The sequence below is a fragment of the Ornithorhynchus anatinus genome, chromosome X5 (genome assembly GCF_004115215.2).
Source record: "Ornithorhynchus anatinus isolate Pmale09 chromosome X5, mOrnAna1.pri.v4, whole genome shotgun sequence".
In the NCBI taxonomy this organism is placed as follows: Eukaryota; Metazoa; Chordata; class Mammalia; order Monotremata; family Ornithorhynchidae; genus Ornithorhynchus; species Ornithorhynchus anatinus.
In genome coordinates, this window is record NC_041753.1 from 37,174,657 (window position 1) to 37,198,443 (window position 23,787).

The window sequence follows — 23,787 nt, forward strand, 5'->3', positions numbered from 1 at the left end:
TTCAGGACAAGTCACCCCCCCTCCTCAAAAATATCCAGTGGTTGCCCATCCACCTCTGTGTCCAACAAAAACTCCTCACCATTGGCTTTAGAGCACTCCATCACTTTGCCCCTTCCTAATTCACCTCGCTTTTCTCCTTCTACAACTCAGCCCGCATACTTTGCTCCTCTAGTGCTAACCTTCTCACGGTGCCCCGATCTCACCTGTCTCACCGCCGACTCGTCGCCAGTCCTGCCTCTGGCCTGGAATGCCCTCCCTCATCAAATCCGACAGACAATTACTCTCCATGCCTTCAAAGCCTTATTGAAGGCCCATCTCTTTCAAGAGGCCTTCCCAGACTAAGTCCCACTTTTCCTCATCTCCCACTCCCTTCTGTGGCACCCTGACTTGTCCCTTTGCTCTCACTCACCCCATCAGCCCCACAGCACTTATGTATATATCTGTAATTTTAATTCTATTGATGTCTGTCTCTCTGCCTCTAGTCAGTGAGCTCATTGTGGGCAGGGAATGTCACTGTTCATTGTTGCATTGTACTTTTCCAAGTGCTTAGTACAGTGCTGTGCACACAGTGAGTGCTTAAAATATGATTGATTGATGAATAAATGAAAGTAGGAAATCTCAGCTGTTATAATATATGTTAGTTTGCTGGAAAAAGAGGCTAAAGTTATAGGTTAAATGATGAGGTTATTGCATTATTTGTGATTTTGAATTATCCCTAATTAAGGGTTTGGGATAGTTTGGATCTGACCCTGAGCCCTTAATGCATGTACTACTCTTCTAAATTATTCCCAGATTTTTAGGCATGTACCCTAAAAGGGATAGGAGCCTCAGAAAACTGCTAAAATGTGTTTTTTATGCAAAACCTTTCAGTACATATATATATCTATACATCTAGACATATATTGAATCAACAAAACACTCAAGCCCTGTGATTTAATTTACATATATATGTATATATATATATATATATACATATATATATATATATATATATAACCAATTGCTAGCAATGAGATGTAAAAATAGCACCTTTCTTCCTGAAATAAAAAATGAGGCAAAGTTCCTTCTGTGTGAAAACTCAGATTTTAAAAAGGAGCGAAAACTCTAAGTTTCCATGTAACACAAGCCTCAAGCTATGTCCTGGAAGTGGTACATAAATTAAAACACGGGGCTTGAGTGTTTTATTGATTTAGTCTATAAAAAATAAAAAAGCAGAAAACTGAACAATGGTATTTTTAACAATGAATGCTATTTTCCTCCAGCTGTAAGTTTTTAAACTTGAACTTATCAAAGCAATACACATTCCCCACCCACAAGCAAATGCCAGAAGGTGCCAGTTTCAGTCTACTCAGAGCCCAGGAATGATTTTCTAAATACCGAATCACATTTCTCAAACCTGTTGAGTTCACAATTGTTGTAATGATTAACAGTTTAATGAAAAACATCGCTTGAATGCTCACTTAGACTATACCTAACAACTAATGAATAACATCGCACCGCAGAGATAATATCAAAAGTGGGTGCCTAAAATGTCACTGAGACCCAATTCTCATCCAGTCTCCTCGCTTTTAAACATAGGAGGATATGGGGGTGAGAAGTTTACAAAATCGATGCAGCAAGACTGTTAGAAAGGGCTTCCTGAGGCCAGGTCTCCCCACAAGTGGCCTCTCACTATTTTTCCTCCCTCCTTTCCCAAGCTCCTCTGGGCCAATTCTCCTGCCATTCCTGTAATAATACGCATACTACTAACAAGAAGATGGATGTAAGGGCTGGAGAAAATGGTAAAATAAGTACCGTTACAAAACATTTTCATAAGGATTTTTCAATTCCACCTAATATCATTTTTATATTGAATCATCCTGCCTTGGGAATAAATACAGAAATAAACTAGCTCACATACATCATTAACCAGCCTCCTCCTTCTAGAAATAAGATGAGTGAAATCAGCTGTCTTATCTCTTTGCCCTGTCTTACTCCCCTGGCTTAATGAGTGCCTATAATCATAACAACTGTGGTATTTAAGTGCTTGCAATGTACTGGGGTAGATAGAAGATAATCAGATCAGACAGTTCCTGTCTCACATGGCATTCATGGGCTAAGAAGGAGGTCTAAGTATTGAATACACAGTTTATAGATGAGGAAACTGAGGCACAGAGAAGTGCCCAAGCTCACATAGCAGGCAAATGGTGGAGTAGGAATTTGAACCCAAGTCCTCAGACTCCTAGGCCTGCTCTTTCCCCTAGACCACGGCTGTAATAACTGTTACTGCTAGTGAGAGGCAGCATTGCCTAGTAGGGGAAGCAGAGTGGCTCAGTGGAAAGAGCCCAGGCTTGGGAGTCAGAGGTCATGGGTTTGAATCCCGACTCTGCCGCTTGTCAGCTGTGTGGCTTTGGGCAAGTCACTTAACTTCCCTGTGCCTCAGTTACCTCATCTGTAAAAGAGGGATTAAAACTATGAGCCCCATGTGGGACAACCTGCTCACCTTGTATTCCCCAGCACTTAAAACAGTGCTTTGCATGTAGTAAGCGCTTAACAAATACCACCATTATTATTATTATTATGGAAAGAGCACAGGCCTGGGAGTCAGAGGACCTGGCTTCTAATCTTATTGCTACCACTCGCCTGCTGTGTGACCTTGTGCAAATCACTTAACTTCTGTATGCCTCAGTTTTCTCATCTGTAAATGAAGATGTAATGCTTGTTCTCCCTCCTGCTTAGACTGTGAGCCCCATATGGGACAGGGACCGTGTCTGACCTGTTTAACTTAAATGGTTAGAACGGTGCTTGACACATAGTAAGCTCTTAGCAAATATTATAACAACAATAATAATAATAATGGTAGTCAGTGAAAACAATCGAAAAATACAGAATATTCCTAAGAATCTACTAGAATTAGAATTAAAGTATTTTACTCTTCCATTAACCACAATCACTTAAAATAAACCCAGTTCTTTACAGGAAGTGTCCAAAGATGGAGAGGACTATAGCTTTGATGCACCCTTCCCTGACTCAGGGGATGAATCGCTCAATCGATGAATCGATCATAATTATTGAACACTTACTGGGTGCAGAGCACTATACTAAGTGCTTGGGAGAGTACAGTACAACAATATAACAAATTGGTAGACACATTCCCTGCTGGCAATGATGAAGCAAATATACATCTGACTCAGACCCTGAATCAGGGTCCCCTGGAATCTGGGGTGGTTTCAGGGAAGTCAGAACCCGACATGAGCTCCTGGAAGGAGGGGGAAGTCTCCGCTGTCCATAGAGACAGTCAGAGACCACCCCTGAACTCTTGATCAACTCTGGCTGCCTGGGGATTACCCAAGCTATTTGGGGACCCAAGTAGTCACCATTGTTCATCCTACTTATGCACCCCAAAGAGACTTGCCTCTAGAGTGTGATCTAGATGAGACTGCATAGGCAGCAGAATGGCTGCTAGCTAACACTCTCCCCAGTCTTGCCTCAAATGGCACTGGGAATCACTGGAGACAGCATGGGTGTGCCACCCTCAGAGACAGTGTGTTTTCCTGCCCATGGAACTTGACAGACATCCTCCATGAGATCATGTGCCCTATTTCGCCATTTAGCCAAAGATTTTTTTGTGCGTGTGTTTCCCAGGCAGTAGTTAAAACTTTGTGAACCTCATTGAATAATCAGTTACCTACAAAATCAACTAGGAATAAATTTCCCTTAGAGATGTGCAATTAGTCAGGTGCAGGAGTGTTTAGCATTTGGTATTATATTTAGTACTTCATTTACATAGTCCTTTCTAGCCATTTGTTTTGGTTAATCATTGCAATCCCCCTGTAAAGTAGAATAGATAAGTATGGTTCTCCTTAAAGAAAGGGTTAATGGGGGAATTGAGGCATGCTGAGAGAAACAACTTAGTCCTTTTGAAAAGTGGAGGTGAATTGGAGAGAAAAATCAGGTGCAGAGTTGAGATTTAAAACTTTGAGTACTAGGTCCCAGTTTGAGGAGCTTGGTTTCTGGGAATTCGCTCACCTCCAATTTACAAGTTCCATGAATTCCTGATTTTTTCATCTGGCTTGTGGACATGGAGATTAGGATAGTGAATGCTCAGAATGCCCAGTGGCAAAGGTATTTTACAAATTATTTTGGAACTTAATTCATCTTCATCAATTGATTCATTTTGAGCCTTAGGGGAACGATCATGGAAAAGTGACATTTTTGAAATGGGGTTTTCAGATTCCACTGATCTCCTGGCTGATTGCCTTCCCCATCTAGCCATCAAACAACAGCCCTCCCCACCTTCTTTGACTAATGATCAATACCCTGGTTCTTGCCTACCCTTCAGTCCCTACTTGCACTTAGGTAGTCATGTCCCTCAACAGCACTGATGTATATAAGCATATTGGATTTTTCTATGTCTATTTCTCCCTTTAGGGTGTAAGCTCTTTGTGGGCAGGGAACACACTTTGTGCTCCTGTTGTATCTCCCTAGTGCTTGGTACAGTGTTCTGCACTCAATAGATGCTCAAAAAGTACAATTACTATTGGGAGAAAGAAGGGGTTAATGTTGAGGTGCTCCTGATGGGGATAGCAGCTCTCCAAAATAACAAGATTGTGTGCAAAATGATGATGATGGCATTTGTTAAGCACTTGCTATGTGCCAAGCACTGTTCTAAGCGCTGGGAGGATACAAGGTAATCAGGTTGTCCCACTTGGGGCTCACAGTCTTAATCCCCATTTTACAGATGAAGTAACTGAGGCCCAGAGAATAATAATAATAATGATGTTGATATTTGTTAAGCGCTTACTATGTGCAGAGCACTGTTCTAAGTGCTGAGGTAGACACAGGGTAATCAGGTTGCCCCACATAAGGCTCACAGTCTTCATCCCCATTTTCCAGATGAGGTAACTGAGGCACAGAGAAGTGAAGTGACTTGCCCACAGTCACACAGCTGACAAGTGGTGGAGCCAGGATTAGAACCCATGACTTCTGACTCCCAAGCCTGTGCTCTTTTCACTGAGCTATGCTGCTTCTAAATGCTGTGCAAAATGCTAGAGCTGAAGACACTACCAATAGGGACTGGCAAGAGACCCATTTAAATAGTCATGCCCTAGTAGAGTGTATAGGCCGAGAAGGAAGTGACCGGTATTACTCTGCTCTCTGATCCACGCTTGTGTGAATCTCAGATCATGTTGCTCTTGCCCCCAATGTCTTTACACCAGGGTCTGGGCTTCAGGGTCCTGGGTCTCTTGGTCTTTGGGTCTTTTGGTAAAGAGGGGCACTCTGCCGGGGAACAAGGGTCTGTGGGCCCCCAGACAAAAAGCTCAGTTTTAGTCGTATAATGGTGGTGCTTAGTGTCAGATACCTTAGAGCTAATAAAGCCAGTACCCAAATAACACCTGAGTCGCTTGCAGATGGAGAACAGGGGAGAAGTAACATGGAATGCTGGTTAATAATTATTGCTAGATAGTTGGATTCGATTTTGCCCAAGTTAATTTCATGCCACATTTTGCTGTGATTCCAATAAAGAGCCTTATAGCAATCTTAAATAAAAAGCTAGTGGAGTCCATGGATTCTGACTAGCCTATCATCTAAATGACAATGTTCTAATGGTCCTGATCTTCTTCCTCTGACTAATGAATATAGAAGATGTTTAGAAGCATTTTCTTAGGCTGTTCCGAGACATAATTAACTCCATTTAAGGGTGAACCATTAGGTGTTTTCTTACAAACATCAGCAATTTTATAGCAAAGCTAGGCCATGGATTTTCTAGCTAACATTCCAACTGTTTAGAGAAACAACCTTTATCCAAATAAAGCAATAACCGGCATTCATGAAAACTACATTTCTTATGGAATCTGTATGCTTATGGACCCCAATAGCTGGAGTTGAAAAAAATCTAAATAACCATGCTAAAAACGGATGGTTTTTCATCAAGACCTTTCTGACTATTCCCTCTCTGCAATGATGTCCTGTGATCTTGCCTGATACAGTTCTTGTTGAATTGCTGGACTACTGTTTTATTTTTAATTTGTCCTGCTATTCTCTCTCTGCCTGTCTTCCCCCTCTCTATAATCTGAGCTTCTTGTAGGTCTTTTAACTTTTTTCCAGGGCTTAAGCATTCATTAACTGTCAAGGCAAGCAAGCCCTTGTTTTCTCTTTCCCACATTTTAGGTATTGTGTGAAAAGCATTCTTAGAAGCAGAATGGCCTAGTGGATAGAGCACAGGCCTGGGAGTCAGGAGGACCTGGCTTCTAATCCTGGCTCTGCCACGTGTCTGCTGTGTGACCTTGGGCAAATCACTTCACTTCTCTGTGTTTCAGTTACCGCATCTGTAAAATGGGGATTAAGACTTGGAGCCCCATGTTGGACATGGGCTGTGTCCAACCTGATTAGCTTTTATCTCCCCCAGAGCTTAGCAAATATCATTGAAAAATTTAAAAATGAGTAAAATGAAACAACTGAAATGGAAATGTAGCTACGTGGCAATTCATCAACCTGAAATTGCTAAAATAGCTAGAAAAAAATCAATAACTAATTTTTGTAGGTTAGACTGCACTATACTTGCTTTTAAAATATTTACTTTATTATAGCTAATATTTACCTTTAATTATTGCAAGCAAAATGGAGAAAGAATATTAGAGAATAAGGTTATGGATGAGAATGTGCAGGTTCAGTGTGTGGAAATTCCCATGTGCATACTCTATCCATCTGATTCTTCAGTGGAAAAATCAATCTGATTAAATTGAACAATGAAGTCAAATTCTTGGCTTTCTCAACGTTTTGCGGTTTCCTCCTCATTTTCGAATATCCAGTTTCAGGCCTTCTCTTGCTCAGCACATAGCAGACTCCCACCAGGTATTTTTCACTTGTTTCAGTAGGCAAAGCTTACACAAAAAAGGTTGTTCTTATGAAACAGAAGACAATGAAGAGAGTGGGATTTAAATTTCTAGCCTGCCAGGTTTATCAAAAGCCTCATTTGCACAATCAAAAGAAGTAATTCTCAGACCTATATTACAATAGAATAATATTGGCTTTTGTTTGGAAAACGATGTGGTTTTAATAACTGCACAGTAAGACTATTTTCAATTGCCTATATGACTTCTTTTTAAAGCTGGGGCGTGATTATCTCACCAGAGGCATACAGACAAACAGACTGACTCCTCAGTATAGGACTTACTCATTTGGTGAATATTCCACTGCTTCTTTTGTACTTTGAGGGTCCAAAAAGCTCAGCCATTAAGATAACCATTTGCAACTTCATCTGTGCACACACAGTATTTCATAAAAGAAGAACCTCCTCCCATGCCCCCCCCTCCAAAAAAATACCCCAAATTTGATAGTGATAGTGTGTACCAGTTGGGATCATATTGTATCCACACAAAGCTTGGCCCTAAATCTAAATCTGGAGGAAAATGCTACTAAAACATTTCCTCAGAATTTTAGAATGCAGTTTGGCTAAACCCAACTCAGCATCTCACAATGATATTTCCTAAAATCTGCTGTAAATTTAATAAAAAAGCTCCAAGGAAGATAGTTCCCTACAAAATCCACATTGTTATTCTTGGACAGATGGTATTTTTTTAAGTGCACGCTGATCCTATATTTAATTATCCATTTTACTAATTCACCAAACATAGAGGTGAGACTTACTGGTCTATAATTCCCAAGAATATTTTTTTTGTAAATGAGTTACACTGGCATTGTAGGTTCTCAGAAGTAGTCATTACTTGTGTGGGGGTGTGTGCACATGTGTGTGTGTGTGTTTGTATGAAAAGTTAATTTAGTTTTTTATTCATCAGCAGTCTTCAAAATAGTTGAATTAGTGTGAGACTATATTTTTCAGTTAACCTAACAAGGCATTATCTTCTTCTAGTTTTAGAGATGATGATAAATGATGTTGATCAGAGGCATTTATTGAGCGCTTACTATGCACTCAGAGAAGCAGCGTGGCTTAGTGGAAAGAACACAGGCTTGGGAGTCAGAGATTATGGGTTCTAATCCCAGTTCCATCATTTGTCAGATGTGTGACTTTGGGCAAGTCACTTAACTTCTCTGTGCTTCAATTACTCATCTGTAAAATGGATTAAGACTGTGAGCCCCACATGGGATAATCTGATTACCTTGTATCTACCCCAGTAGATACAAGTTTAGAACAGTGCTTGGCACATAGTAAGCTCTTAACAAATATCATCATTATTATTATTATGTGCAGAACATTGAACTAAGCACTTGATGATACTGATGTTGTTATTGTTAATGGTGACTATGGAGTCTTATATCAAAAATGATGGATAGTCTTGGTCATGAGATTTCAGGATTCAGGTGAAGAAATTGGTTAAACTGTTAATGGTTGTAATAATGGAAGTGCTACATGGCAGTTGGGCTGGAGGGGGATGATGATGTGTAGATGCTCTCATTAAGGATTAATTAAGGAAGACCTCTGGAGAAGATATGATTTCAGAAGGGCCTTGAAGATGGGGAGAGCAGTGGTCTAACAAATGTGAAGTGGAAAGGGGTCTAGGTAGAAGGGAGGGCATGAGCAGGAGGTCAGTACTGGGAGAAATAAGAACAAGGCACAGTGAGTTGATTGACTGGAGAGGAATGGAGTTTGAGAACTGGGGTGTAGTGAGAGAAGACCAAGGAAAGGGAGGATTCATTATATGCAGGATCCATATAGCCAAAGTGATCATAGCAAAGTGCTAATGTTCTCCGAGAAAATCCTAGCCCAGGAGGAAGTTGCTTGGAGCCTCTGTGGTCTTTGCCGCCCATGTTAGCCACTTGATGTCAATCCAGCCTTGCTGCTTCCCTAGTGCAACACAAGACAGAAGGAGATGGGATGGGCAATAGCAGAGAGCCTCATGGCCAGAAGCCCTCATAAGCCTGGGATCCCTAGATCCCTGCAGCCACTTGATGGTTGACATTATCCTTGATTCATCTCTCATTCAACCGGCAAATTCAATGTCACCCAATCCTGCCAGTTCTGTCACAAAAATCAATCAGTCAATCGATCAATCGTATTTGAGTGCTTATTGTGTGCAGAGCATTGTACTAAGCGCTTGGGAGAGTATAACAGAGTTCGTAGACATTCCCTGCTCAATGCCCTTTCCTCTCCATCCAAACAGCTACTACGTTGATCCAAGCATTTATCCTCTCAGCGTGGCTCAGTGGAAAGAGCCTGGGGTTGGGAGTCAGAGGTCACGGTTTCGAATCCCAACTCTGCCACTTGTCAGCTGTGTGACTGTGGGCAAGTCACTTAACTTCTCTGTGCCTCAGTTACCTCATCTGTAAAATGGGGATGAAGACTGTGAGCCCCACGTGGGACAACTTGATTACCCTGTATCTACCCCAGCGCTTAGAACAGTGCTCTGCACATAGTAAGCACTTAACAAATACCAACATTATTATTATTGTCTAGTGAATCAGCCTCCTTGCTGACCTCCCTGCCTCCTGTCTCTCCCCACTCCAGTCCATACTTTGTTCTGCTGCCAGGATCATTTTCTAAAAAAAAAAGGTTCAGTTCATGTTTCCCCACCCTTCAAGATCCTCCAGTGGTTGCCTGCCCATCCACCTCCACATCAAAGACTCCTTACCATTGACTTTAAAGCACTCAATCATCTTCCTCCCTCTTATCTTACCTCACTGGCTTCCTACTCCTACCCAAACCACACACTTCATTCCTCTAATGCCAACCTCCTCACTGTACCTCAGTTTAGTCTGTCTCACCACTGACCTCTTGCCCACGTCTTACCTCTGGACTGGAACTCCCTCCCCCTCTCATTAAACAGTCCATTACTCTCCCTACTTTCAAAGGCTTATTAAAATCACATCTCTTTCAAGAGACTTTCCCCAAATAAGCCCTCATTTCCCCTACTCCCTCTCCCTTCTGCATCACCCTTGCAGTTGGATCTATACCCTTCATTCACCCCACCCTCAGTCCCACAGCACTTACATACATATCCATAATGTATTTATACAATAATAGTAATTATGGTATAGTCCCACTTGAGATAGGGACTACTTCTGCTATGTTTAACCTTGTGCTTACCCCAGAGTTTACACAGTGCTTCCTACATATTAGGTTCTTAGTACATATCATTATTTCTCCTCCTCCTCCTCTTCCTCCTATGATTACTTTTCAGGATTTCTGTTCAGTCGCTTTTCCTTGTAGAATGCCCTAGGTGGTTCTTTCAACTCTTTCAGCACTGATGGAAGAACGCCTGCAGGCATTCCTCTACTTGCATAGCCAGGACTAGATTCCAGGACTTTCTATTACTCCAGGCTTGTTCTCTCCACTGGGTCAACAATAAGGCCATTTGTAATTAAAATTTCTTCCAGAGTGATTTCAACAAGGGAGTTTTATATTTATATTGCATGTAAACCTCTAAGCAAATGGCATTATTCTCAATGGAAGGTACCACTACTTAAAAAGGGCACTTCCAAACAGAAGTCCTTAATCCAAATCCAAAGCCACAAAAGAAGAAGGGATAAAATTGGATGATTCTTAGTGAGGTGTCTATCAGAAGTAGTGCTGATAATTAGGTTGCAGTCTTTCCTATGTGTCACTAATGGTCTGGAATGTTAAGCAGCAATCGTTCAGATGAGTCATCATCATCATCAAGCGATCAATATATCAATCTTATTTATGGAGCACTTACTGTGTGTGGAGCACTATACTGAGCACTTGGGAGAGTACAATAGAGGTAGTAGACACATTAGCATTTATTGGTGCCTACTGTTTGCAACCCCTCTCAGGATCACAACTGGAGAATTTCCAGTACTCTACCAGTTTGGGCTGTGGGAGGAAGAGTCAAGCAGATGATGATCATGGTATTTGTTAGGCGCTTACTATATGACAAGCATTCTTCTAAGCGCTGGGGGAAATTCAAGGTTATCAGGTTGTCCCAGGTGGGGTTCACAGTCTTAATCCCCATTTTACAGAGGAGGTAACTGAGGCACAGAGAAGTTAAGTGACTTGCCCAAAGTCACACAGCTGACAAGTGGCAGAAATGGGATTAGAATCCATGACCTTGACTCCTAAACCCGTGCCCTTTCCACTAAGCCATGCTGACTTATGGAATCAGAAGTCAATTTTAAAGTTTGTTTCCTTGACTACAAGTGGGAGTTAGATTGAAAGCTCATTCATTCATTCAATTGTATTTAGTGGGTGCTTACTGTGTGGAGAGTACAATATGAGTAAACAGAGGCATACTTATTCCATTCCTAGCTTGGGCAGTGGCTAGCAAGTGGAAGGCAATCTGCTACAAGTCAGAACTCACCTGTGCAGGGCAGCAGCTGCATGGGAGAGAGTTGAGGGTGGAAACTCAAGTTTACTGCATGGAAGAAGGCAATGGTAAACCTCTTCCGTATTTTTACCAAAAGAACTCTATGGATATGCTACTAGAACGATTGCAAATGGAGATGGGGCGTTCTGGGAGAGGTGTTTTCCATGGAGTCACTATGGGTTAGAAACAACTCGACAGCATAAAAGACAAGATAAGATTATGTGCAAAGCCCTTTATGAGGTGAATGGAAACAAAATAAAAGTAACCGACAAAGTCTCTGATCTCGAAGAACATACGAATTAAGAGAGAATCCTAAAGAGGATCAAACAGTGCTCTAACAGTGCTCTGCCCAGAGTAGATGTTCCATTGAACACTGATGACTGAGTTAGGTTGGTGTTTTTTTTTAAAAAAAAAAAAATGGAACTCAGCCCCACTAACCTTATGTAAATATTATTTGTCATATATATCTATTTGTGTTTTCAGTTGTACCCTTAAGATCAAATTACCTTTCAGGAGAGTAGCAGACACAGGTGAAATGTCAGCATGGTGGCATTTTAAATAGAAGGCATTCTTCGGTGCCTTGCCTAGCCTGTTAGGCAGCTTGCCGGAAGTTCTTACACCAATGGTGATTTCCAGATCAGAAGAGATGAACTAGCACACTTCCATTCTCTCATACCATTGTGAAGCATTAATTTAGTTCTGGAGATGTATCTAGCTTTTCTTGTTAACTCAAGTGCCTTGGAACTTAGTTTGATTAACCAGTTTCTATGGAATCAGAAGTCAATTTTTGAGTTTGTCTCCTTGACTACAAGTGGGAGTTAGAATGAAAGCTCATTCATTAACTCAATTGTATTTATTAGGTGCTTACTGTGCGGAGAGCACTGTACTATAAGCACTTGGGAGAGTACAGTATGACAATAAAAGCTCCTTGATCATGCCTACAAACTGCATTGTACTCTCAGAAGAGGTTAATACAGTCTCTGCATACAGTAAGCCCTCAATAAATGTCACTGATCGAGTTTACTGTTTCTGTGTTCTTACCATGATGATCAATGGAAACTATCAGTTTTCTCTTCAGTTGTAACTACATTATCAAATTATATCTCCAATTTGAATAGGTAGGTTATATTAAGGCTTATTTCAGCTCTCAAATACTAAACTTCATTTTTTTCCAAGGCAACATGCACCAGTGCCAAGTTTTGCCTAGAAAATACAGATGCTCTCAAAATCTAAAAATGATTATGGCAGTTTACCTGAATTATATTGATAGATTTTACTAATGCAAATGACTTGTAAATACATCTTTTCCTTGAATAGAGCATATTAGTGGTTTAACAAAATGGAATATTCATCTAGGATATAGTGGTCCGGTTTCAAAAAAACGTGTTCTCAACATTGAGTTTTATTGGCATCTGAGATTATAGCTGATAAGATTAATACTTGCCTGTATCCTTTCTTCATTGTGTGCATGTAAAGATTGCTCCTTGCTGCGCTTACAATTGTTACAGTGCTTGGTACTGTTTTCAATCTCCTTCTTGGTATCACAATCTTCCCGAAGTCCCTGCTGCAAGCCAGTAACCTCATTTCTGACAGCTGTCTACAAGGCTGATCTGTCTTCTGCCGCTATCAGCTGTCAACTGCTAGGCCACATTGTTTGTGGTTGGCTTCATCCTGTCACTGAAGTGTTTCTTCTGACATGCTCTATTTACAGTTACCCAATTCAACTCATCATAGAGGTTACCAATCAATCGTATTATTGAGTGCTTACTGTGTGCAGAGCACTGTACTAAGGGCCTGTGAGAGTGCAACAGAGTCAATAGACACATTCCCTGCCCAGAAGGAGCTTACAGTATAGAGGGGAAGATAGACATTAAGAGAAGCAGTGAGCCCTAGTGGGCCTGGGAGTCAGAAGGACCTGGGTTCTAATCTCACGTCCACCACTGTCTGCTGTGGGACCTTGGGCAAGTCACTTCACTTTTCTGTGCCTCAGTTACCTCATCTGTAAAATGGGGATTAAAACTAAAAGTCCCATGTGGGACATGGACTGTGTCCAACTTTACTAGCTTGTATCTACCCTAGCGCTTAGTACAGTGCCTGCCATATAGTAAGCATTTAACAAATACTATTTTAAGAAAATAAGATTAATTATGGATATTCACATGTGTTGTGGGCCTGAGGGTGGGGTGAATAAAAGGCAAAAATCCAAGTGCAGGGGCAATGCAGAAGGGATAGGGAGTAGAGGAAACGAGGGCTTAATAGGGGAAGGCCTCTTGGAGGAGATGTGATTTTAATAAGACTTTGAAGGTGGGGAGAGTGATTGTCTGTCAGATAGGAAGGGGGAGGGAACTCCAGGAGAGAGGCAAGGCATAGGCAAGGTCAGCTGTGAGATGGATGAGATTGAGGTGAGTTGGCATTAGAGGAGTGAAGTGTATATGCTGATTTTTAGAGTTGTAGTAGGAAATCAGCAAGGTAAGATGGGAGGGGGCAAGGTGAATGAGTGTTTCAGAGTCTATAGTAAAGAGTTTCAGGTTGATGCAGAGGTGGATGGGGAACCACTGGGGGGTTCTTGAGAAGTGGAGAAACATGGACTGAACGTTTTTGTAGAAAAATGATCTGGGCAGCAGAGTGAAGTATGGACTGGAGTGGAGAGAGACAGGAAGCAGGGAGGTCAGCAAGGAGGCTGATGCAATAGTCCAAGGGAGATATGGGAAAGTAAATGCAATAGAATTAGTAGATGTGATCTCTGCACACGAGGAGTTTACAGTCATATCGTGCATTGATGGCATTGTAGGAACTGCTATAAAAGTAGAACGTGGTACCTTTCGTAAGTTCGGGTTGGACGTTACAATTATTACTCTGTTGATCTTCAGTTTGGTATTACCATGTTGATCCAACACTTTCTTAGTACCCCAAAGGACATGTTCTCCATTTGTTTTTCTATCTTCTTTTCTATCTGTACATCACTGGGCAGTATATTTAGTAGCAGAATTTGGAGACCATCTGTAGCTATCCATTTCTCTCCACATTAAACAAAAATTTTGAATACCCAGTTTCATGGCTCTCCAACTGTTTTCTCCTTACCTTATCCCTCTCTACTCTTTTACATTCCAGCTCACAACTCTTTGCTACTTCCAACTTTATCACGTTCTCAACTCCGCTGCTTCTGACCCATGCCTGTGCTCTTTACCCCTTCACTGAAGTCCTTCCCTCCTGCAATCTGCCAAGCCATATCCTTCCCCACTTTTAAAACTCTCACAAACCCCCACATTTGTTAGGAAGCAATCCCTAATCCCCATCTCCCTGTTCATGTAATCCCATCAGCGACCCTTAGCACTCATCTGGGCTTTGCACATAGTAAGCGCTTAACAAATACCATTATTATTATCTATACATTTATTAGTTCAATTTATTGAATTTTTGGTTTACTCTTGCTTTCATCAGTTATACCCATGTTTTTACTTTTGTTCCTAATTTAGGTACACAGTTTGCATCTGCCTTTCTCTCCCATTAGATTTCAAGTTCTTCTTTTCCTGTTAGTACATACCCCCAGTCACCTAGGATATGGTCCTGCACTTAGGAGGCCCTCAAATACTGATGATGATGATGATTGATGATGGAAATCCAGATGCCAGGATTGAAGCAATGCTCACAACACAGCCTTACTGGCCAAAGTTTTAAACAATGTGACAGCAGGAAACTATTGGGAAACCAACACAGTAGATGAACCTGGTGGGCAGTGGCTTAAAGGTGGCTGTCTTTGAGCAAAGGCTTTGCAAAGGTTGGGACACCAACAAGGGGGGCGGGGGAGGAACAAATGCCACAAAACAGAACTACTCTTACATGACCACAATGAGGGGGTGACACTCAGTCTTTGGCTTTTCTAGCTACTCTCACATGCATGGATAGGATCTCAACATCATTAGCAGTATTTCTGGAAATAAAGAAAACATTAGTAAAGGTAGTGAAGCATTAGAAATCACTACAAGAACCTGGCAATGAGCTAAGCGTCTTTAAACCTGGGCAAGTACTTCAGGTTTGGGGATTATGCTTATTGGGATTTGGGGTTTGTGCTTATTAAAAGCACATCTCCAAGAGGCCTTCCCTAAGCCCTCATTTCCTCTTCTCCCACTCCCTTCTGCATCACCCTTGCTCTTGGATTTGCACCCTTTATTTATCCCACCCTCAGCCCTACAGCACTTGTGTATATACCTGTAATTTACTTATATTAATGTCCATCTCTCCTGTAGACTGTAGGTCCTTGGGGGCAGGGAACATGTCTACCAACTCTGTTATATTGTACCCTCCCAACCACTTAGTACAGTGCTCTCCCTCTTGCATCTACACACCTGGATCTGTGACCTTTTGGCATTTGATATTCATCCCACAATGCTTACATACATACAAGTTCTATATTATAAATTATTTATATTAATGCCTGTCTCCCCCTCTAGACTGTAAGCTCGTTATGGGCAGGGAACTTGTCTATTTCTGTTATACTCTGCATATACTAAGTGCTCAATACATCCCATTAATTGATCTGCACATAGTAAGAACTCAATAAATATAATTAATTTGGGGCTTAGAATTCTCAAAATGCTCCTGCCACATAAAGCCATTCTTCTCCTAATCTCTGAAGGACCAGTTTCCCTGAGAAACAGATAGAAAAACTTTAATAACTTTTGTATAAATGTTGAGTTTATACAAAAAGCCCCAAAACATCCATGCCTGTACCTAATGTGGAGTAAAAATAAAAGTGAAAAGCCCTAGTCCTTGTTCTGAGACACCCTGTCAACATTTACAGCAAGTCAGTCACTTTAAAAAGCAGCGTGGCCTAATGGAAAGAGTATGGGCCTGAGAATCAGACCTAGATTCTAATCCTGATTCTGCCACTTGCTGGCTCTATGACCTTGGCCATGTCCCTTACCGTCTCCATGTCTGTTTCCTCATTTGTAAAATGGGGATAAAATACCTGGTCTCCTTTTCTCTTAGACTAACAACCCCATGTGGGAAATGGGCTGTGTCCAATCTGCTTATGTTGTAACTATCCCCAGCACTTAATATAGTGCTTTGTGCATAGTAAGTGCTTAAATACCACAATTAATAATATTGATGGTATTTGTTAAGCGCTTACTACATGCCATGCACTGTTCTAAACACTGGGGTAGATACAAGGTAATCAGGTTGTCCCATCTGGGGCTCACAGTCTTAATCCCCATTTTACAGAGGAGGTAACTGAAGCACAGAGAAGTTAAGTGACTTGCCCAAAGTCACACAGCTGACAAGTGGCAGAGGCAGGATTAGAACCCATGACCTCTGACTCCCAAGCCCGTGCTCTTTCCACTAAGCCACTCTGCTTCTCCTATTGAAATAGTAACAAAACCAATCCTTACTCTTGCCTGCAGGCACACAAGGAATAACAATTATAACCAAGCCTCTCATAATTTAAAATGGTGTCTTTTTTTGGACTGTCAAAACTGGAGAATGCCGATTGTAAACTCCTTGAGGGCAGGAACCAGATGTTTTGCTTCTACTGTACTTTCCCAATGGCTTAATATCATTCTCTGACCACAGTAGGCATTCAATAAAATTGTTTTTGGAAAGCACACTCCAGAGGAAATTATTCATTCTCTCTATGACTTGAAAAGAAATAATGAATAACAGACTATTAAGTTCCTTCAAAGGTTGTAATACAAGTACAGCAAATAAAACTTCAAGTATAATTTTATTAGAAACTTTCCTTTGCTAGGAAAAACAATATACAACAATTTGCACATGCACCAATAACTTATTTCACTGTACAGTAGATTTTCCACACAATGGTAAAAGATATTTAGGATTTCAATTTAGATTCAACTTTGAAAAAGATTTTGGGTGAATACAGCAATAAGTAGTGTCTGTTAAGTTTTCAAGCTTTGCAGAACAGTGCATCATGTGCATCATGTGCCTAAAATCCAAGGACATCCACCCCAGTTATTTTTGAAAGGATATTAAGAATTTTAAAAATAATTTTTTCCATACTCAGAAAGAAGAAAAATCCCACCAATTTTACCCTTGTGAAAACGTTCATTTTCTTCCTTTTTAGTGCAAATTGCATTGCATTGGAAAGACTTCTTTGTGCACTTTGCACCCAGCTTGTCAGTAATGTTCTAGGCATTAAGTTGTTAGTAAGATATTGTGCATCCACAAACACTGGGAAAGTCACACAGACATAGCTCCTATTTAACTCTTCAGTGCCTAGGCAGCCAAGAAGATAATTTTTCATGTGCTTTCTGTGTTAAAATTTAAGTACAGTACTTATAAAATGAAAAAGCATTCTTTCCTTATTATGTATGACAAAAAAAATATTTGTGGCTGAAGACTTTTCAGATTTAAAAAAGCATATTACAAAGTTTTCCATTTTTTTGTAATAAAAATCTTCTTTCTCACCTTCAGTGACAAAATGGTCTCATGAGGTATAAGCGGTATGTTATTCCTAAAGTAAGGAAACCTCCCCTAACTTTAGAAAAGCTCCTCCAAAAAGTGATAATTGAAGGCCTATCACCATTGGACGGCTCTGCCTTTCCACTTAAATAGCCAGGGCTTTAATGATTGTCTAAATTAGGATAGGGTAAGTTCATGGAAAAAAAAAATATGAAAGCACCTGACTTGGACCTCCTGTGTCATTCTTCCCACCTCCAGAGAAAATATGATCCTTTGGGAGGGGATTAAACTTCACTGTGAAGAAGCATTTTTTACAATTTAAACAAAGGTGACATCAGCTAAACACTATCCTTTGTTCAATTATAATGGGTCATCAAGTGACATTTAGTATGGTACACCAGAGTCAGGGATACCAAATACTGTTTGGCTCTTCTAGACAGACATAAGTTGAAAAACATTGATTTTAAAGTGTAACTTCATTTACTTCTTCAAAACAGTACGTCCAATGTAACTGAATGGAAAACAAAGTTCTGTACCACCCTATCAAAGGAAAAAAAATTTTCAAGATAGAAATCCACAAAAATCAATCAACCCATGGTATTTATTGAGCACTTACTGTTTGCAGAACACTGAACTAAGCACTTGGGAGAGTATAATAGAGTTGGTTGGCATATTCTCTGCCCACTAGGAGCTTAAAAGTGTTCTAACAAAATCTCCTTTAATAAATATTCTTTATACTGCTACTCCCTCGTCTTGTCCTATGCTGTCGAGTTGTTTCCGACCCTCAGCAACACCATGGACACACCTCTCTCAGAATGCCCCACTCTCCCTCTGCAGTGGTGTAGAGTTTTCTTGGTAAAAATATGGAAGGGGTTTATTTACCATTGCCTTCTTCCACGCAGGAAGTTGAGTCTCCGCTTTCGACTCTCTCCCGTGCTGCTGCCTAGCACAGGTGAGTTTGACTTTGAGCAGATTGCCTTCCACTCACTAGCCACTGCCCAAGCTAGGAATGGAATGGGTAGACACTCCCTCCCGTAGCTGAGACTGGTAGAATACGGGAAACTTTTTAGGTGTGATCCTGAGAGAAGGAACTCCCTTCCACTTGTAATTTATTTTAATGTCCGTCTTCCCCACTAGATTGTATGCTCCTTGAGCACAGGGATCATGTCTACCTACTCTACTGTATTTTCGTAAGTGCTCGGGACAATGCTCTGCACACAATAAGCACTCAAATACCATCGATTGATTGCTTAATCCTTTTTAAATTGGTCCAATGAATAAACTTCCTTTAATTTTTTGAGAACTGCAACCGTGGTTCATTTTTATCATATTGTCCTTTTTACAAAAAAAATCAGTAATATCACAATTGAAAATGGACACAACCTATTATTCTTTAGAGAAAGTGCATGTTTATGAGAAAGGGCTTTCTCTACAATAATGGCATATTCTCTATGACCCATGTGGATTGTAGTGTAGGTATTTAGATGCTTTTACTGAGCATAACACAGGGCATATGACCACTAATAATAATAGAGTTCAAACCACTAAGTTTCTTTGAGCCACATGCACAACTATAACAACATATACTTAATGTGTTTTTAAAATGACATCAGTACATCTCGTTCTTGCACACTTGTGTAGAAAGGTCTTCCAAAGATAAATGAGTGTAGACCAGGTTTGATTTTTTCAGCTAGAGCCATTATTATGTTGAGATCGCCCTCTGCTGTTAAATTCAGGTCTACCTTCAAATTACGAAGAGATTTAAAAGGCCTTTTCCCTTTTTGCCTATCGATTAAACAGAAAAAAATATTGTTACTGTACAGAAATCGATCCTAGAGAACAATATAAAAATATCTTCACCTCTCCAGGCTTTTACTTACGTGTCATCTTCTATATATTTTATTAGCGTCAAAGCTTTGCGATGAAGGACAAGCAGAAACTGTGCAAGGTAAGTACTACGCAAAGACATTCCCGGTTTCAGGTGAAAAACCTAGTAGAGATAAAGATAATTTCCTTCAGTAGATTAAGTCCACTTTATAGCATACTACTACTTTGCATGTATAAAGCTTTTCTTCCAAATAAATATAATAAGAAATATTAAGCTATAGACTACACCTCAAGCTTCTCCAGAGCAGGGATCCAGTCTACGAACTCTATTGTATTGTACTCTCCCAAGCGTTCAAGTATAGTGCTCTGTACACAGTAAACACTCAAATACCACTGACTGATTGATTCCCAACTGGTTTTTCACACACTTTCAACTGTTTAGGAAGTGTGCTTGCCTTTTTCAAAGAGCAGCCAAAACAGGGTAGTTTGCTGTTTCAATGGAAGCTAGCTAAAGATAGTTTCAATTACTTGGAATGAATCACAAAGCTGACCAGCACTACTTTTAGCATTATATGTATGTGGCCAGAGACCATAAATTAAACACACCCCAGAAACATGAAATCCTTCAACATTCACAGTTACTTTTGAAAGGCTTCCATTAATACTGCCGAAAATAAGCTTCATACCTGTTTGGAAAATTATCTGCATCAAAAAACTGAAGTTACATTTTACAAGACTGTTCTAATAAAAGTAATGCAACATGTATTAGATGATTAAACATGACATTCATTCTGAGTAATCTGAATTTATAATTATTACCTGATCCAAGAAAGCTTTTACCAATGTATCTCTGTGTAGGACATCCTGAAAAATATTCCTAGGAAGAATGAAGGGAAATATGTCAGATAGTTTTAGCAAGATAGACAATAATTCTAAGATGAGAAGCAAATAAATTCCAGTTTTAGGAATTTAATCTCAGACAACAATATTACAACTAAATCATGTCATTACTGGGTCAGACCAATGGCAATCCAGCCCAAAATTCTGTATAAGTGGTAAGAACATGCTTTGCCCAAATTAACAAGTGACCCTCCATGCAAAATAATTGCATACTTTCTAGATAACTTTCTGACCTTTCAACATAACTATTTTATACTCTTTTAATACTCTATTGTTTACCTCTCAACCACAAATGTATTCAAACATTTCTTAAATCTTTATAACTTCTGCACCCAGCATGTAAAAAAAACAAACAAAAAAAAAAAACACACTGTCTTGTGATTGCTTTGAACAAACCTTATCTCCACTTCTCATCCTAACGTGTTTACTCAACACTAGTTTTACAGCTTTCTTAATCTCATGTAACATTTCCTCCTCACTTTCCTCATTCTAGTCAGGTGGTCTCCAATTATTAATTGGGGTATTTGTAGCATTTCCTAAGTGCTTTGTATTATGTATTAAGCACTGGGGTGGATATAAGAATCAGTTTGGACACAGTCCCTGTCCCACAAGGGGCTCGGAATCTAAGGGAGAGGCACAACAGGCATTCAATCCCTATTTTACAGTGAGAAAGCAGAGGCTCAGAGAAGTGACTTGCCCAAGGTCACACAATGGGCAAGTGGCAGAGCTAGAATTAGCCCCCAGGTCTCTGACTTCACTGCTATTTTTGTTCGGTAGAGATTTTCTAGATATTCCTCACAAAGTGCCCATCTCTATATTTCCAATTTTTTTTTTTAATAGCCCAAAGACATGACAGCAAAACAACCATCAGTTTGTGTGTGCACAGAATGTTTGGGACCCTGGATGCTGCATTGGCTTTTCTGCCACAACTTAACCTCAGGTGAATTTCAATCCCAACTTCCTTCCCTGGAAGAAAGAATCAGCTGTGGAACTACCAGCCTACCAGATTTCCCAGAAACCAGTAACTCTTGGAACTGCAGTATCTACTTCGGTGGCAGCCCTGTGGTTTGTGAATCAAGTTCAGCTCAGACATCACATTTGATTGAATCAACCTTATTCAACTTGTTTTGGGTTCCTCCCCAAGTTCCCTAAATTGAATAAACTGATTCAAGTGAGTTAGGGGTCTGATCTGAATTTCATTCAAAAACACTCAGGCAAACACATAGTCACACTTGCAAGAACCCCTTTCGTTTTCTACTTTCCCTCTCTCCCACCCATTCACTTTCTGGGGAAGGCAGAGCATCTCTCTTCATCATCTTTCCCACTCCCTGAGAAGCCAGCCTATCTCCAGTGCCTAAAACCCCACCTTCTCCAAGTCTTTGCCAATTGACTCCCAACAAACCAGGACTCATCAATCCAGTCACTACCTTTAGCAGCGACATATTAATACTCTTCCTTAGTCCTGGGGACATATATAATCAAATGTGTGTTATTTATTCCAACTACTCTATTTGTAAGTATGTTTATTCTATCTTCTCCAGACATAATGGTACAGTGCTCTCACCTATGGGGTGCTCAATATATACCTTTACTGCTACTTCTAGCACAAAGAATATATGCATATACACCCCCATATATTAATTCTATAAATCAGAATGATTTAGTCTCATGTTTAATTTATGATAATCTGTGTCTACTATAGATGACAACCTACTCCACAGTGGTATTGTAGGTCAAGGGACTTGGCGAACTAAATGTGCTTAGCAATTGCCAGAACTGTGGTCTGTAGATGGTGTCAAATGCTTCTCTGTCAATTATATTTATTGTGCACTTAATGTGTGCAGAACACTGTACCAAGTACTTGGGAGAGTACAATATAACAGAGTTGGCAGATATGTTCCCTGTCTTGTCAATGAACACAGGTCTTGATATTGCTCTCTGCACTTTTCCTAATCTGTCATGCTTCAAAAATCATACCTGGAGTACTACACTTTGGTGCAAGGCACAAATGATTATTATTTACAGAATTTATTAAGCATTTAGTGTCAAGCAATATACTAGGCACTAGGGTAAAGACAAGGTCCTGTCCCACAGGGGATTCACAGTCTAGGTAAGGGAAGAAAAAACAACATAGAACAATAAGAGTAAAGTGTAAATAATAGGAGCAAATTAAGAACACTTAAAATAAGCAGCTAAACTGTATTTGGAAGGGGCAGTCCTCAGGCTTCTCAAGGCTCCATGCAAACAGTCCTTGGTTACAGACTACCTCACCCAACCCAATATAGGAAAGGTTGGAAGGGAAGCATCACTTCAGAATGCTGCAGGTAAGGAGAAAGGCTGCCCCGGCCAATGGGGTGGGGATGGGGGTGGAGGGGCAAAAAAGTCTATGGTCACACATAGGTTCTGGTGGTTGCCCGCATCCTGCTCCTAATGGAGGTGGGACTTTCCTTCCACAGTATTGTGCAGAAGCAAAGAAGCTGCCCTGGATACTTCCTAAAATCCCCGATAGTAAGGAGAGACTGGCCATGAGGGACCCAGTTTCTCCCATGCTGGAATCCTTCTGGACTAACTACTATGTTTTTCAGTAGTATGCACACAAGGATTCTGGTTAGAGTGTGGCAGCAAGGGAAATTCCCCTATAATTTCCAGTCAGCTCTCTCACCTTTCTTCTTGAGGATGGTGATTATCCTCTTCGAAGTCTTGTGACATATTTTCAGTGTCCCAAATGTTGTGGAGTTTGTCCAAACACTGTAGGATTAGGTCCTCTCCTTGCTTGCAATAATGATAATAATAATAATGATAATTGTGGTATTGGTTAAGCACTAACTGTGCGCCAGGCATTGTACTAAGTGCTGGGTAATCAGGTTGGACACAGTCCCTCTCCCACATAGGGCTCCCAGTCTCAATCCCCATTTTACAGATGAGGAAACAGAGGCACAGAGAAGTGACTTGCTCAAGGTCCCACAGCAAATGGCAGAGCAGGGATTAGAACCCAGGTCCTAACTCCCAAGCCTGTACTCTATCCCCCTACGCCCTGCTGCTTGTAAATGTCTTGCAGAAATGCCATCAGATCCAAGAGTTTTACCTAACTTTCTGATTTTGACTGGACAAGTTAGCCTCAAAAGCTGGAGCTGAAGCCATACCCTCACAACATGACTGGTTTCCAAAGCTTCCAATGGGTATGATCATTGTAGTATTTCTGCTACTTTGCAAGGTGTTGCTCAACCAATTCCTGCTTTGTTGCAAGATCTGAATCATTTTCATCAAACTGGGCTTGGTGGAGTCTCCTTGCCATATGCAGTCTTGATAGCTGCTTGCTGATCTCAAAGAGATGCCTGTTCACAACTCACGTCATTACTTATATCTAGGGTTCCTTATT

The 23,787-nt window shown here is 40.6% G+C and overlaps 1 protein-coding gene across 3 annotated transcripts in view; it reads right to left on the reverse strand.

The window, feature by feature from the left end:
• Positions 1-18,857: 18,857 nt before the first annotated feature.
• Positions 18,858-23,787, reverse strand: part of C9orf72 (C9orf72-SMCR8 complex subunit) — a 49,734-nt gene continuing 44,804 nt past the window's right edge. For 2 of the 3 annotated variants that reach the window (XM_001505231.3, XM_029055683.2), the window contains exons 9-11: positions 20,328-20,385; positions 19,562-19,671; positions 18,858-19,466 (exon numbers count right to left, since the gene is read on the reverse strand). In XM_001505231.3, coding sequence (XP_001505281.1) covers positions 19,280-19,466; positions 19,562-19,671; positions 20,328-20,385 — 355 coding nt within the window. In that variant the 3' untranslated portion in view covers positions 18,858-19,279. Of the gene's footprint in view, positions 19,467-19,561; positions 19,672-20,325; positions 20,386-23,070; positions 23,181-23,787 lie in introns of those variants that run through there. The other variant, XR_005659666.1, reaches the window with a different exon arrangement.